The sequence below is a fragment of the Acipenser ruthenus genome, chromosome 22, assembly GCF_902713425.1.
Source record: "Acipenser ruthenus chromosome 22, fAciRut3.2 maternal haplotype, whole genome shotgun sequence".
In the NCBI taxonomy this organism is placed as follows: domain Eukaryota; kingdom Metazoa; phylum Chordata; class Actinopteri; order Acipenseriformes; family Acipenseridae; genus Acipenser; species Acipenser ruthenus.
In genome coordinates this window covers 11,488,514-11,502,201 of record NC_081210.1, presented here as the reverse complement: position 1 = coordinate 11,502,201, position 13,688 = coordinate 11,488,514, and the positions used below count along the sequence as shown (strand labels likewise).

The 13,688-nt window shown below is 38.1% G+C and overlaps 1 protein-coding gene across 2 annotated transcripts in view; it reads right to left on the bottom strand.

The window, feature by feature from the left end:
• The window catches only part of lmf1 (lipase maturation factor 1), a 241,375-nt gene that overhangs the window by 164,852 nt on the left and 62,835 nt on the right, over window positions 1-13,688 (bottom strand). For both annotated transcript variants that reach the window (XM_034052850.3, XM_034052849.3), the window contains exon 4: window positions 11,163-11,311. In XM_034052850.3, the coding sequence (XP_033908741.1) occupies window positions 11,163-11,311 (149 nt within the window). The remainder of the gene's footprint in view (window positions 1-11,162; window positions 11,312-13,688) is intronic.

Below are 13,688 nucleotides of genomic sequence, written 5' to 3'. Positions count from 1 at the left end.
CTTGTTTTATTATTTTTTTTTCTTTTAAAACTAATAATACAACATGAATGTGCAATTAGGCAAATATATATTGCCATTTTATTAAAAACAAAGGCTGTATTTTGAAGAGGAAAATCAAATAAACGCATTATTAGCGGTTTATTAACACAAGCAACTTATCCTAGAGTTAGGTTTTACTTATGGTGCTGCTATCTTAATAAAGGACTAAAAACAACAACAAATAAATAAAAAAAAAAAAAAAGAAAAAAAACTGCTGTGATAAAAATAACTTGTGTGTTTATAGATTTTGAACAAGCTGCAATTCTAAAATAAATGCTAAGGTTGTTACAAAACACTAATAATTTTTTGCAAATAAATAAATAAATAAATAAATGATGCAATCCAAACTGTTTATTCTACTTATAGAATGCAATAGTTTTCATTTCATGAGGCTGAGAAATAAAGTTAAATGCTCCCTGCATTAATACATAGAGAGACCTCAAATGGCTAAAAAGTTGGATGCCAAGCTGCTATTAAGTTCAACACCCACAGGGCTTGTCTATATTCTGAAAGCGCACGGTCACAATTATCTTGCCTTATGTTGCTGGAAAAATGACAATGGCAGTTCTGCTACCTGTCTCTGCAAGCAATGCTGAAATCAACCAATTAGAAGTCATATTAGTACTCCAATCCCTAGTTAAAACATCTTGTACCCAGACACGTGTGTTTAAGACCATTACACACATTTTAATATCTCAATTGCCACAATGCAATACAAAGGTGATTCAATAGCAGTAATTGCTATCACACTGGGTCATGAGAAGTCAATTTTACTTTTATTATATTTCACAGATTAAACACAAACACTACGATACAGTGTAATGTTAATTAGCCAGCTAATGTTTTTTTTTTTTTTACTTCTTACAGAACTGCATTTGTGGTTTAGCAGCGTAAATTCCCATCAACAGATTAAGAATGTCATCCTTTTACCATCTTGAATATATAAAAAGGAGCACGCACAAAACATTACAATTGCTGAAACAGCAGTTTTAATTCAATTTAAAATTGAGAAGACTTTTAAGGGAAATTCAAAATAAGACCTTAAAAAAAGCACAGAAGGAACTAATTTAGCAGAATATGACAAAGTAATGCAGGGTGTGCTGGCTTGCATTAGTGCAGGTTTAATTAGTAAAAAGGGTCATAAAACATGGAACTGAACCACTCGGGGTAAACAAGCTACCATTTTTGAAGTGGCTTCCCAAGCCATGCCTTTTTGAACTTCCTTAGGCGACTAAAGTTTCACTTTCTTTCAAATGGGAAACTGAATTATGTACACATGGTAGACAACCACGATATGAACTGTGGTAGCCACAGGATTCCTCGTCCCAGACTACTGCATTCCCTTTTAACAGTATACCGCTAGTGCTCCATATAGTTTTTTAAATGGCTTTAAAATGTGTAAGCGAATTTGTAACCTACGCGCAGACAAAATGTGCTAACCGGCCCTCTCTATGTTGTTCATTTAAAGTGAAAGGAATTAAAACACCTTTGGAGGTTTATGGACAGGAAAAGTAATTTGCAATAATCATTTGATTATCTGAACAACTTGATTTCTTGAACATCCTCTGGTTCCAAATAGTTGGGATAATATAATAGAGCTGTATTGTATATACTGTTATAAAATTAGAAAAAATATTCCAACAGAAAGTCTTTGTAAGAATATAAATACTTTGTCAATGTCACATAAAATACATTGACAAAGAAGCCGTTCCAATTTATTTTTTAGTGTAACTAATGAATATATCGTAAGCAGGTTTTAAACAAAGGAAGTGGAAGCTGGTGTCCAAACTGAAAAAGTACTGTACCATCAGAAAAACTATTTCTTAAAGTAGAACACACAAGATGGGAAGAAATCCTTGCTGTGTCTACAAAGACACGTAGCAGCTCCCCCAGGGTTAGTGTGATACTCCCGGGGCCCTGCACTCAAACAGGTGCACCGTCACGCTTGCAAGAGGAAACCTTGGATTCATGCGTTAAACTAACTTTTGCATGGCTGTCATTTGGGTCGCCCCACAGAAGAAGGAAAGATACAAGTGTTCGGCTGCTGAGCTTGCAGGCTGTGACGTCAAAGTGCCCATCAATCAAAAATCTCTGCTCTCTGGGATTAGCCGTTTGCGAATGACCTTCCCACCTTTAGTTTAACAACAGTACCTGAGGCTGAGAGCTGCTCGTGTTTCAGGATGGCTAGAGGTTTAGAAAACCAACAAACTGAGGTGAAACACAAACTCAGAATGACTCAAACTCAAGCAAACAGGAATTACAGAATAATTAGAAGAGTAATTCGCTGTCATTTTTTCTGGTTTTCCAGTGCAGGGTTTGGGTCGTAACATGAAATAATGCTAAATTACATAATACCTTTTAATAAATCACAATTACTAGTAATTGTTGTTTGGTTAACATTCCTGTTACATTATACTCTCTGGCCTCAATGGTTTAAATTATGTGTGGATTTGTCCCTGGCGTGGGTTAAACCAAATGGAGGCAATAAGGTGTGACCAAGCGTTAAGAGAGAGGGGGTCATATATTTATAGTGACCATGAACCTTTTAAAAGGTTTATTTTTCACCAACGTTAATTTTATCAATTAATTGATGATCTTCCAGTTGCTCTGCAGTACACTAAACAAAACACTTCACTCGCAATGGCCTTGCAGACTTATAATCGTACTGTGATTTTTGATTTAGGCGATTCATTTATTGTTGTCAGTTTTGCTTGCCATTGACTATGCCTGTGAAAGTTAAAGTTCACATACCTTTATAAATTCAGTTGCGCTAAAGTGTGCCTTCCTCCTTTCAGTGTTTTTATTTTATTTTTGACTACAACTTAAAGTTCCATATGGAATGTTTTTTTTTGTTTCTTTTTTCGGGTGTCTAACAAAGGATACAAGCTGGCTGCTCTGCAGTGGGAGTCAAATGGGGAATCGGAAATCTGTCCAAATTAGCTCAAAGTAGCACATACATCATGAAAGAAAAAAATCCAAGCATTCTTGAAATATGATCCTTACTTGTAAATGTGCTCATCATCTTCACATGAACACTGATGAGCTACATACAGTATTATTTAGATGCCAGATGTACAGAATTACCGTCGGGAGTAGTGAAGAAGACTGGTCTTAAACAAGCTCAAGCCTCCCACTGACACACACGATGGATAACGCTGAAAGAAAATAGGACGTTCAAAACATTGGACACGTTTGTATTTTTCTTCCTGTGATTTTAAGTCCATATATTCCAAACCGAATTAGAGTTACCGTTGTAGAAGGTATGTGGTACAACTGGCTTCCCTCTTTCACAATTTGTCATTAGTCAGTTAAATACAGCTTTTTATAGGAAATATGTATATATTTATCAAATTATTGTATATATCACTATACAAGATTATTTTAATTTTATATTGCTGCAGAAAGCACAAAATGTTGATGTACGTAGTTATTCTGTGCTTAACATATTCTTAATTCAGTGCTGTTAAAGATTTAATAGAAAAATACACATGCAAAATTAAAAATAATTCATGTAAATGGGGGAGGGGTGGCATATTTCACTTAAAATAAATCCAGGTATCATTATATACAACCGGTCCACTGAAACTCTAAGTCAGTCAGTCAGACCCCTGTACTGGGTCGGGAACGACTGCTCTGTATTGCTAAGTGGAATGACTCTCTTCCTTGTGGCTGATAAGTTAATAATACTGACACCAGCAGAAAACATGTACTTACTTCTCAGCTACACAGCTTGCTACCAATTGTGACTTCTTTGTCTTTGAACCGTATGATTTGCAGTTGGTTTTCCATTCAATTAAATGGGCTGAAATACCAAATCATTACAGTGGCGCCCAATGGGAAAGAGTCCTGACCCCTGTGTTTGAAACATGTCATTTAATGTCCTTGATCTTTGTGTTATTATAGCTTTAGCATGTATGCTGGCTTGCGAGACACGTGATTCTCTAGTCACAACGAATCCTGTGGGGCGGCGAGTGGTCGCGGTTACGAGGCCGACATTGAAACTGCATGAGCCTCGTGGACATGCGCTTGTGTTTCCACTCGAGAACAAGTTTTGATTTTTTTTTTACAATTGCAAGCACTTAAGGAAATTATATTCTTGGCACCGGATTTCTCACATGTAAACCATTCTGGTCCCATACAGTCTTAATTGAAAAAACGTTTTGGGCAGCATAGGAGCCCTGTTTGGCAGACTCAACCACAGAAACAATAAAAAAAGGCAGACAAGCTGTCCAACTTATTTACATTATTTGAGCCCCTAACAGACAGAAAGCCACCAGGGAGATAGAAGAGGGTCGAAACAGCTGGGTCCAGATAGGCAGAGACAGGGAAAAAAAGAAACGTAGTCAAACACAACCACCAGAAATCAAAACATCAAACAAATTTGTCCCACTTCAAAATTTAGATGATCAAATCCAGCATCAAGAGAACAAAAGGAACAACATCCAGGACCCCACTAACAGTGCTGGCCAGGCAGCAAAAAAAAAAAGGGAGGTCATGTTTGTTGGGGACGCCATATTGAGAAACACAGCAAGTTCAGTGCGCAGTCCGGACCCCCTTACTACAACAGTGTGCTGCCTTCCGGGAGTCTTTGTTATGCACATCACTGAGAACGTGGACAGGCTCCTAGAACGAACAGGAGATGACCCGGTAGTAGTCGTCCACATCAGTACAAACAACATTGGAAGAGACAGACCAAGATCCCTGCAAAACAAATTCAGAGAGCTAGGAAGGAAATTAAAAGACAAGACCAAAACTCTGGTATTTTCTGGGATACTGCCAGCACCTTGCAAAGGACCATATGGACAGCTGGAAATAAATAATCTAAATGCGTGGCTGAAATCGTGGTGCACACAGAACGGCTTCACCTTCCTTGAACACTGGACCACATTCTACAACAAGGGCTATCTATATAGGCGGGACGGACTGCACGTAAATAAAAAGGGAACCAATCTACTCAGAGAAAGGATCCTCAAGGAGATTCAGAAGCATTTAAATTGAAAAGGAAGGGGGCAGAAATCAACAAAAAAACAGGAGAGAGACTACATCAAAACAAGGGCAACAACTCGGGTAAGATAGCCATTAAATGTATTTATCTAAATGCAAGAAGTCTCAAAAACAAAATGTTAGAACTTGAAGCTACTGCACTAACAAGTAACTATGATGTGATAGGTGTTACAGAAACTTGGTTATCTGAGAGTGATGGAGACAGAAGAGGCGGCGGGGTAGCGCTATACATAAATTATAGTCTTGAAGCCCAGGTGTTAAATCTGGAAGAAAAAAACAATGCAGAATTAATATGGGTCAGAATAATGGGAAAAAAATTCAAAGGGCATAATAATAGGGGCATGCTATAGACCACCAAATTCAGACACCAAGGAAAATAATCTGTTATATAATGACATTAGAAATGCATGTAGCAAAGGAGAAGTCATACTAATGTGGGATTTCAACTTCCCCCGTATAAAATGGGAAAACCCGGTGGGGAGCATGACAGCCGAAATTGAAATGGTAGAAATGACAAATGACTGCTTCCTGATGCAATTTGTCAAGACACCGACTAGAGGGGAGGCATGCCTTGATTTAGTCTTTTCAAATAAGGAAGACAGAATAACTAAAACAGAGGTCAGAGAACCACTGGCAAACTCAGATCACAGCATGGTCTCATTTGAAGTGCTTTTAAAAACCCCAAAAGTAATGACTAAAGCTAAGGTTTACAATTTTAAAAAGGCAATCTATGAAGGAATGAAACAGAGAAGAGAAGTAGATTGGAGTAAAATAGAGAAAACATCCACAGAAAAAGGATGGCTATTTGTCAAAAATGTAGTACTAGAGGCGCAAAATCAAGTTTTAAATAATTTTAGCATAACAGAGGCAGAAGTGTTAAAGGGACTAGGAGCTCTTAAACAAATCCCCTGGGCCAGATGAGATCCTCCCAATAGTACTCAAAGAAAAGAAAGAAGGTATTAACAAACTGCTAGCCAAGATCATGCAACAGTCTCTTGACACAGGGGTTGTACCGACAGACTGGAGAATTGCAAACCTAATACCGATCCACAAAAACGGAGACTGATTACTGATTAGAGGAGAAGCCTCAAAATGGAACGAGGTAACCAGTGGAGTACCACAGGGATCAGTATTAGGCCATCTGCTATTCCTAATCTACATTAATGACGTAGATTCTGTTATAGTAAGCAAACTTGTTAAATTTGCAGATGACACAAAAATAGGGGGAGTGGTAAACACCGTTGCAGCAGCAAAGGTCATTCAAAATGATCTAGACAAGATTCAGAACTGGGCAGACATATGGCAAATTACATTTAATAGAGAAAAGTGTAAGGTGCTGCACACAGGCAATACAAATATACATTATAAATTCCATATGGGAGATACTGAAATTGAAAAAGGAACCTATGAAAAAGATCTAGGAGTTTATGTTGACTCAGCAATGTCTTCACCTAGACAATGTGGGGAAGCTATAAAAAGGCCAACAAAATGCTTGGATATATAGTGAAAAGCTATGAATTTAAATCAAGGGAAGTAATGTTAAAACTGTACAATGCATTAGTAAGACCTCATCTAAAATATTGTGCTCAGTTCTGGTCATCTCGCTACAAAAAGAATATTGCTGCTCTAGAAAGAGTACAAAAGAAGAGCGACCAGAATTATCCTGGGTTTAAAAGGCAGGTAATATGCAAACAGTCTAAAAAAATTGAATTTATTCAGTCTTGAACAAAGACGACGACGCGGCGATCTGATTCAAGCAATCAAAATTCTAAAAGGTATTGACAATGGGGACTTTTTCGACCTGAAAAAAGAAGGACCAGGGGTCACAAATGGAGGTTAGATAAAGGGGCATTCAGAACAGAAAATAGGAGGCACTTTTTTTTTTTTTTTTTACACAGAGAATTGTGGGAGTCTGGAACCAACTCCGTAGTAATGTTGTTGAAGCTGACACCCTGGGATCCTTCAAGAAGCTGCTTGATGAGATTCTGGGATCAATAAGCTACTAACGACCAAACGAGCAAGATGGGCCGAATGGCCTCCTCTCATTTGTAAACTTTCTTATGTTCTTACATTTACGGTATAAAACATTATTCAAGGTGCTGCATGGCACTTTTGACAAATGACACTTGTTTGCCTTTCTTTTTCTCATTTTCTAGCATACCATGTGCCCAAACTTATAGAGTTATGGGTTTTACTTTTCACTGTAATTAATACCCAGTAATGTATTCCATGTATTTTATTCGTCTCTGCACACAAAACTACTACTGTAGATTTCTGCCCTATATCCTACTCTCTGTGCTGAATTTGAAATTGGTACTTTAGTAAATGTGATCTATTCCAATTGATGTAAATATCTCCATCGTTTAAATCATTAAAATAAAAAGCAACAACATTGATAACAGTTTGTTTATCTCTTTAATGTATGTCTTTAAAAGTAGGTAAAATGACAAGGCTGGTCATAATTCAATATGTAAAACGATAAAGAGTATTCAGATCTGCCATGGTTTAGATCAACTGAACAGACCCCAACGTGTACTATATAGGATTTAAGACTTAGGTACAATAATAAGATCTACCTATTGTACTTGCAGGCTCTCTGGTACCATGGGTTACTATGGATTAGTCTTGGTACGAAGCATTGCTCTCACTACAGTACATATGAACCTGCAGTAGTACAGGTCGAAAGGCGCCTTTCTCTTTCTAATACCCATTCCAAACAGTCAACAAGAGAGGAGAGTAGGACTAAAAGTCCTTCACATAATGTATATAATACTGGACAAGCAATTACAAGTACCTGGGATGTGTAGTACATTCTTTTTGTGTAGAGGACCGATTTATTTGTTTTTCAAAATGGCATTCTTTATTTGCGAAGTGATGCAAAAAAAAGACAACACAATGTGATCCAGTCATTAAAACACTTAGAAAGCTGCATGTGTGCATCACTGCAAAACTCAGACCCTTTGCTTGATTAATATCCTGGTATCCATGAATAAACCACAATGCAGGATGACTGGGCAGGTTCTTCATTTTACCCCAAAAGCATTATTATTATTATTATTATTATTATTATTATTATTATTATTATTATTAATAAATAATAATAATAATAATAATAATAATAATAATAATAATGAGAGCACAAGTTAGCTGACTGAAGTTGATTGATCCCTAGGAAGGGGCGACAATAGCTGCTGGCTTCATGCAGGGCACAAGGCCGCTGCGGGACATCACAAACAGGCTATGCGCAAAAAAATTGTGAATAACTAAAACTAAACAACGTAAATATTTATTGTATTAATTTGTGTAATACACAATTTGTGAAATATAGAAGCAGATGAAAAGTAACAAGTACTCATCTGTCCATGGCTCTCCTTCTAGGTTCAGTCCTGTGAAAGGAAAAATTATGACGAGATGTGTGTGTGCAGTCCTTATATGCCCTCGGGGCCGGGCATGACTGCATCACAGTCTCTGACGAGCAGCTTTGATATATTATTCAGGTTCTGGGTCTTTAGGAGATAAATACCCATTGGGTAATGGTCACATTTCGTACTTGATGGGGAATCACTAGTTACCCCCACTGACTGCATTTTCACATCTTTAACTGATTTTGGGGACTGGTTATTTCCTGCCTGTCTCGGCCGTTGGCGACAGAAAATAACCCCCTCTTAGGGCACGTTGGTATGCAGTAGTGTTTTATTGTTAAAAGGCATGTGTGAGATGCAGACATCCATGTGGGGAGCAGCTGGGTTGAGCAGTACTTGATTAGTAGCACTTATTCATCCTCATTTCAGTAGCCTGGGAAAAATGGGTGTGCATAGCATTTTACTTGAAACCGTGATTAGAGAATGGGCGCTATTCCTAAAGCTTTAAAAGAATTCCACTAAGGTTTATAATTTTTGTGAGCATCTCTCTCTAATAACGCACATGGTTTAAAATGACCTTTTGTGACAATTTTTACTAACTGTACCAAACTATCCACATAATTTTAATGAAGATTGACAGAGAGAATAATATGAAGTTTAGCCTCAGTGGCTAAACAAATAGCACTGCTACCAGATGAAGCAGACTTAAAGAAAGCTAGTTACAAACAAGTACTGTAGATAAATTGCCTGGAACAACGTATTGAATACCTGAGGTCTGATAATACTGGTATTTAAGTGGGCATCAGTACAGGTGTTTCCAATTTGTGAAACCAGGTCTAAAGCAGTGGAGGGAGTTCCTCCTCAAAATTTCAAAGTGAAAAAGAAAAATGATATATATATAAACTTTTGTTTATAAACAGCTGAAGAAGTACACTGATGTTTATATATAAGACCCGACACAGAGGGCATTACCAGGCATTATACGACTTGCGTCATGGGGCCCGAGACGAAGTCGGGGGCGCTATTACAACCAAACGGTCGTATAATGCCTGGTAATGCCCGATGTGGAGGGTCTTATTGCTTATATACTTCAACTTTAAAGCACAATTAACTATCATTTTTCATCAACGGCAGGGAAAATAGATTTTGTACTGGCAATGTCTTTCTGCTGGAAAATGTATTTTATACAGATTATAGTCAAAGACTGTGCATACAGTATGACAATTCTGTGTACGTACGGACAGTACACCGTCACTCAGCTTTAAGTTTTTCATTTAAATAATGGTTAGGATTCAAACATTTTGTTTGGCAAATTTAGCTTGTAGCATTGTAAGCATACGTTGTTATTGCCTTTTAGTTATCGATAATAATAATAATAATAATAATAATAATAATAATAATAATAATAATAATAATACAGTGCTCTCGCTATAAGGCACCTCTGATATAACGCACCTCTAATATAACGCTCCTACAGCATGTCCCTCAATTCCCTATACTAGTGATTCATGCAATATTTCTACAGTAAATACAGTACCGGTGTTGTTCAAACTGTAAACAACTTCTCAGTCTAAATTCCGTTTCTGTCTCTCCCTTTTGATACAGTATCTGAACTGAAGAAAAGCTGCGCTGGCACTTTATAACATCTTATTGACATCTTATTCAGCATTTGTTTTATAACTAAATAAATATTCGGCCTATTACGTGGTTATATCTTTCCTAATGTACTTACTTTTTTTGCTAAAAGAGGAGCTTCAGCCCCGCTCCGGCAGCCGAACCTGGGGCGAGCCCATTCCCTCTTCCTCTCGCCTGACCCGCTCTTCTTCTCGCACTTGGTTTGCTTGTCTGTCGCTTCGAACTGAACTCCCGACCGCCGTTTAGCCAGGTTTAAAAACTGCTAATTAAAATGATCCACGAGTGGGAATGTTACCTTTTTGTTTTTTTGGTAAAAAATATAGCGTTGGTTACATGGTGCTTTATGCATGGTTAATTCATGGAAAGTTTCATTTTTGCTTCATATATGTGCAATATAGAGAGGGAGTTATTTTATTTTGTATTTTAGTCAGATGTGTGTTATGTGTCCCGCGGCGCCCCCCCACCCCCTCCCCCGTTTATAACGCTCTTCGGTTACAACGCTCATATTGTGTGTGTCCCCCGTGACCCACGTTATAGCGAGGGAGCACTGTAATAATAATAATAATAATGATTATAATAATAATAATAATAATAATAATAATGTGTTAAACGACAATAACATTTGCATGGTATATTAGTGGTGTATCAATGGGATGTATCTTTACTAGAGGCTTCCTACTGCTTTACAGTTTGTGTATTTGATAGATTCTCAGACCAGAATACAATAATAAGATTCTACTGTTGCTGGAGGCTTAAGGGAACCCCAAGCCCTCTGCCTTTTTTTCTGTCTCCCCATTTTGCAGGTGTGCCAGGTTGAAATAATTGCTGTGCTGTTTGTTGTTACAAATGTGCTTAATAATTTAACTGTTCATAAAAACAAAGTGAGATAACAACTGGTCGCCCTTCAAAGCAGGAGGCCTGCTGTACAAACCATTAATATAAGCAACAGGCAAAACACAGCACTATAGGTGTTACCTATTGTTTTAGAGTTTAAAATGTTAAATCTTGTCTTAAACTTTTAGAATGTTGCCTTAATCATTGTCAATGGGGCCCAGTACCAAGTGTACAGTGTATGTATAATGTATTCCAAAGTAATTTATCATAAGCTGTGTAGTCCCTTACCGCTCCAAGCATGATACGGAAAATGAGCCAGCGGAAAGCCCAGATGACGATGCGGGAGGGTGGCGTGTTCCGAGGGACAGTCCGCAGGCTCCACAGCGGACACAGGAAGATTCCCAGGAATCCTGTTTCCAGGAGCTGGGACTCCCAGCCTGAAAAACAAAGGACATGGAAATGATATATAACCAAATCCGAGGTAGGTGTTTGAAATAAAATCTTTGGACACCTGGTTTTGAATCTGGATTTGCTGAAGTGAAATGAGTGGTGCTCTCATGTTAGTGCTGTAATCCGCCTCACAAAACAAAGTCAGGCCCAATGGTCTCTGCAGGACTGAATGGTATGAAAGATCTGGGTCAGAATCAAGTTCTCATGTTAGTGCAGTAATATTATTGAGTTGGCCATTAGCCAGATTAATACAAGTAAAAATATATAGTATCACAAGCACTTGAACCGCTAAATAATGTATGTCAACAGTCATTATTAATAGTAGTTAAATCAATGGTAGGTCCATGGTATATTTAATTTGCATTACTACAATGAGTCTTTTCATATGTATTGGTTTAGCAGTCATTGTCTTTGGTAATGGATTGTTTTAAAACGCTGAAGCCTCAAGCAGGTTGCTACGGTACTGTAGCATGATTTGACTTTCACGTTCTCCCCTGTAATATTGTAAACCACGCACATAAGTTCACTACAGCTGCATCATTTACACTCCCGTTACTTTGCATGAGTTAAAATCCAATTTGTCAAAGCAGGTCTAAGGATATACCCATTACCATGACCTAGATTTTGATACTTTCAATAACAGAAACATATCTTCAAAATTGAATTAGCAACATTCAAAATGCAGTATAGTTAAAGCCTGTGATGTACATTCTCTTAAACAGGTATTTGGGGGGGCTCCCGAGTGGCGCATCCAGTAAAGGCGCTTCGCGTGGAATCCAGGATAGCCTGGAGATTGCAGGTTCAAATCCAGGTTATGTCATTGCCGACTGTGACCGGGGGTTCCTATGGGGCGGCGCACAATTGGCCAAGCGCCGCCCGGGTAGGGAGGGCTTAGGTCAGCAGGGCAATCCAAGGTTCACTGCACACCAGCGACCCCTGTGGCTGATAGGGCACCTGCAGGTCTGCAGTAGAGCCATTCAGATCTGTGTTGTCGCTGTGGATCTGCACTTTAATCGGTGGATGCGTGTTTCAGCCTCCGTTTCATGAGTCGCCGGGGGGTTGCAGCGGAGAACCGGGATAAAAATAATAATTGGGCATTCCAAACTGGGGAGAAAACCGGGGTAAAAACCATTGCTGATGACTAAATTTTAAAAAACCTGCTATACCTAACCAAGGTCACTTCGTTACTAAATATCTTTGTATCACTGAATATGTTATCGTCTCCTCTTTAAATATATGCATGTGATCATTTATAGGATTACTTTTATATAAATTATAAGTTCCCAACATACTGGTTGCAATATCTTAATACAATACTGTGTAGACAGACATGTGCTTGTCTATACTTATAGCTAAGGTTTATAGAAAGTGTGATTATGTGAGTGCCATTGTGGATGAACAGCCAGCCTGCAAGAATGACCAAGTACTCACAATCTCACAATTCAAACACATAAATACTGTATATAGAGAACAGTTTGACCCTATATGTCAAACATGAAGTTCAGGTTGAAGTTTCTTAACCTTCCTTTCTGTAACCTTGGTAACACTTATCTGTATATTTTTAACCAAGTTTGCCACAATAAAAACATAGCAAAGTGTAATGAAGCACAGTGAAAGCATGGTAAAGCACAAGCAAGCATGAGCAAAATTACTGGGTAAACTGACGCTGGTAAACTTTTATAGGGTACTTCTAGTATTTGGCTTATTGTCCTTGGGCCCTCACACTGCATGGGAAACAACAAGTTAGCATGTTAACCACTATGTAAAAGAGCCATGCTCGTCTGTATCCCTGGGCATAGAGCTTTTACCTCATCTCAGTGACGGGTCAGAATACGTAATGAAGCTTCAAGAAGCTGCTTGATGAGATTCTGGGATCAATAAGCTACTAACAACCAAACGAGCAAGATGGGCTGAATGGCCTCCTCTCGTTTGTAAACTTTCTTATGTTCTTATGTTCTAATGGCAGTGCTTCACACAACACTGGCAAATCCATTCATTGAACATTTTTTAAAAAAATGACTTTGTTAATATATACCTGCTGATGAAAAAAGTCTGGTCAATTATTAAACTTGCACACTCCGGTATGTCATGTGGATTTCTCAAAAACATATTGCAATGACAGCGAAGAGAGATGCATGCAAATAGTACTTTGCATTTTATTTTGAATTCAAAACAACCTGGTTGATTATTAATACCACTAGGGAGAAGTTACTGGGAAAAGGGAGAGCGGCTATATTTTGAATAATCAAATTTAGACTCTTTTCACCCGATCTTATCACACCTAGTACAACGTACGATGAGGTGTTAATTTATCAATGCAAACTACCACGTCCTGGCACGACAACAGCAGGACACTGTACAGTC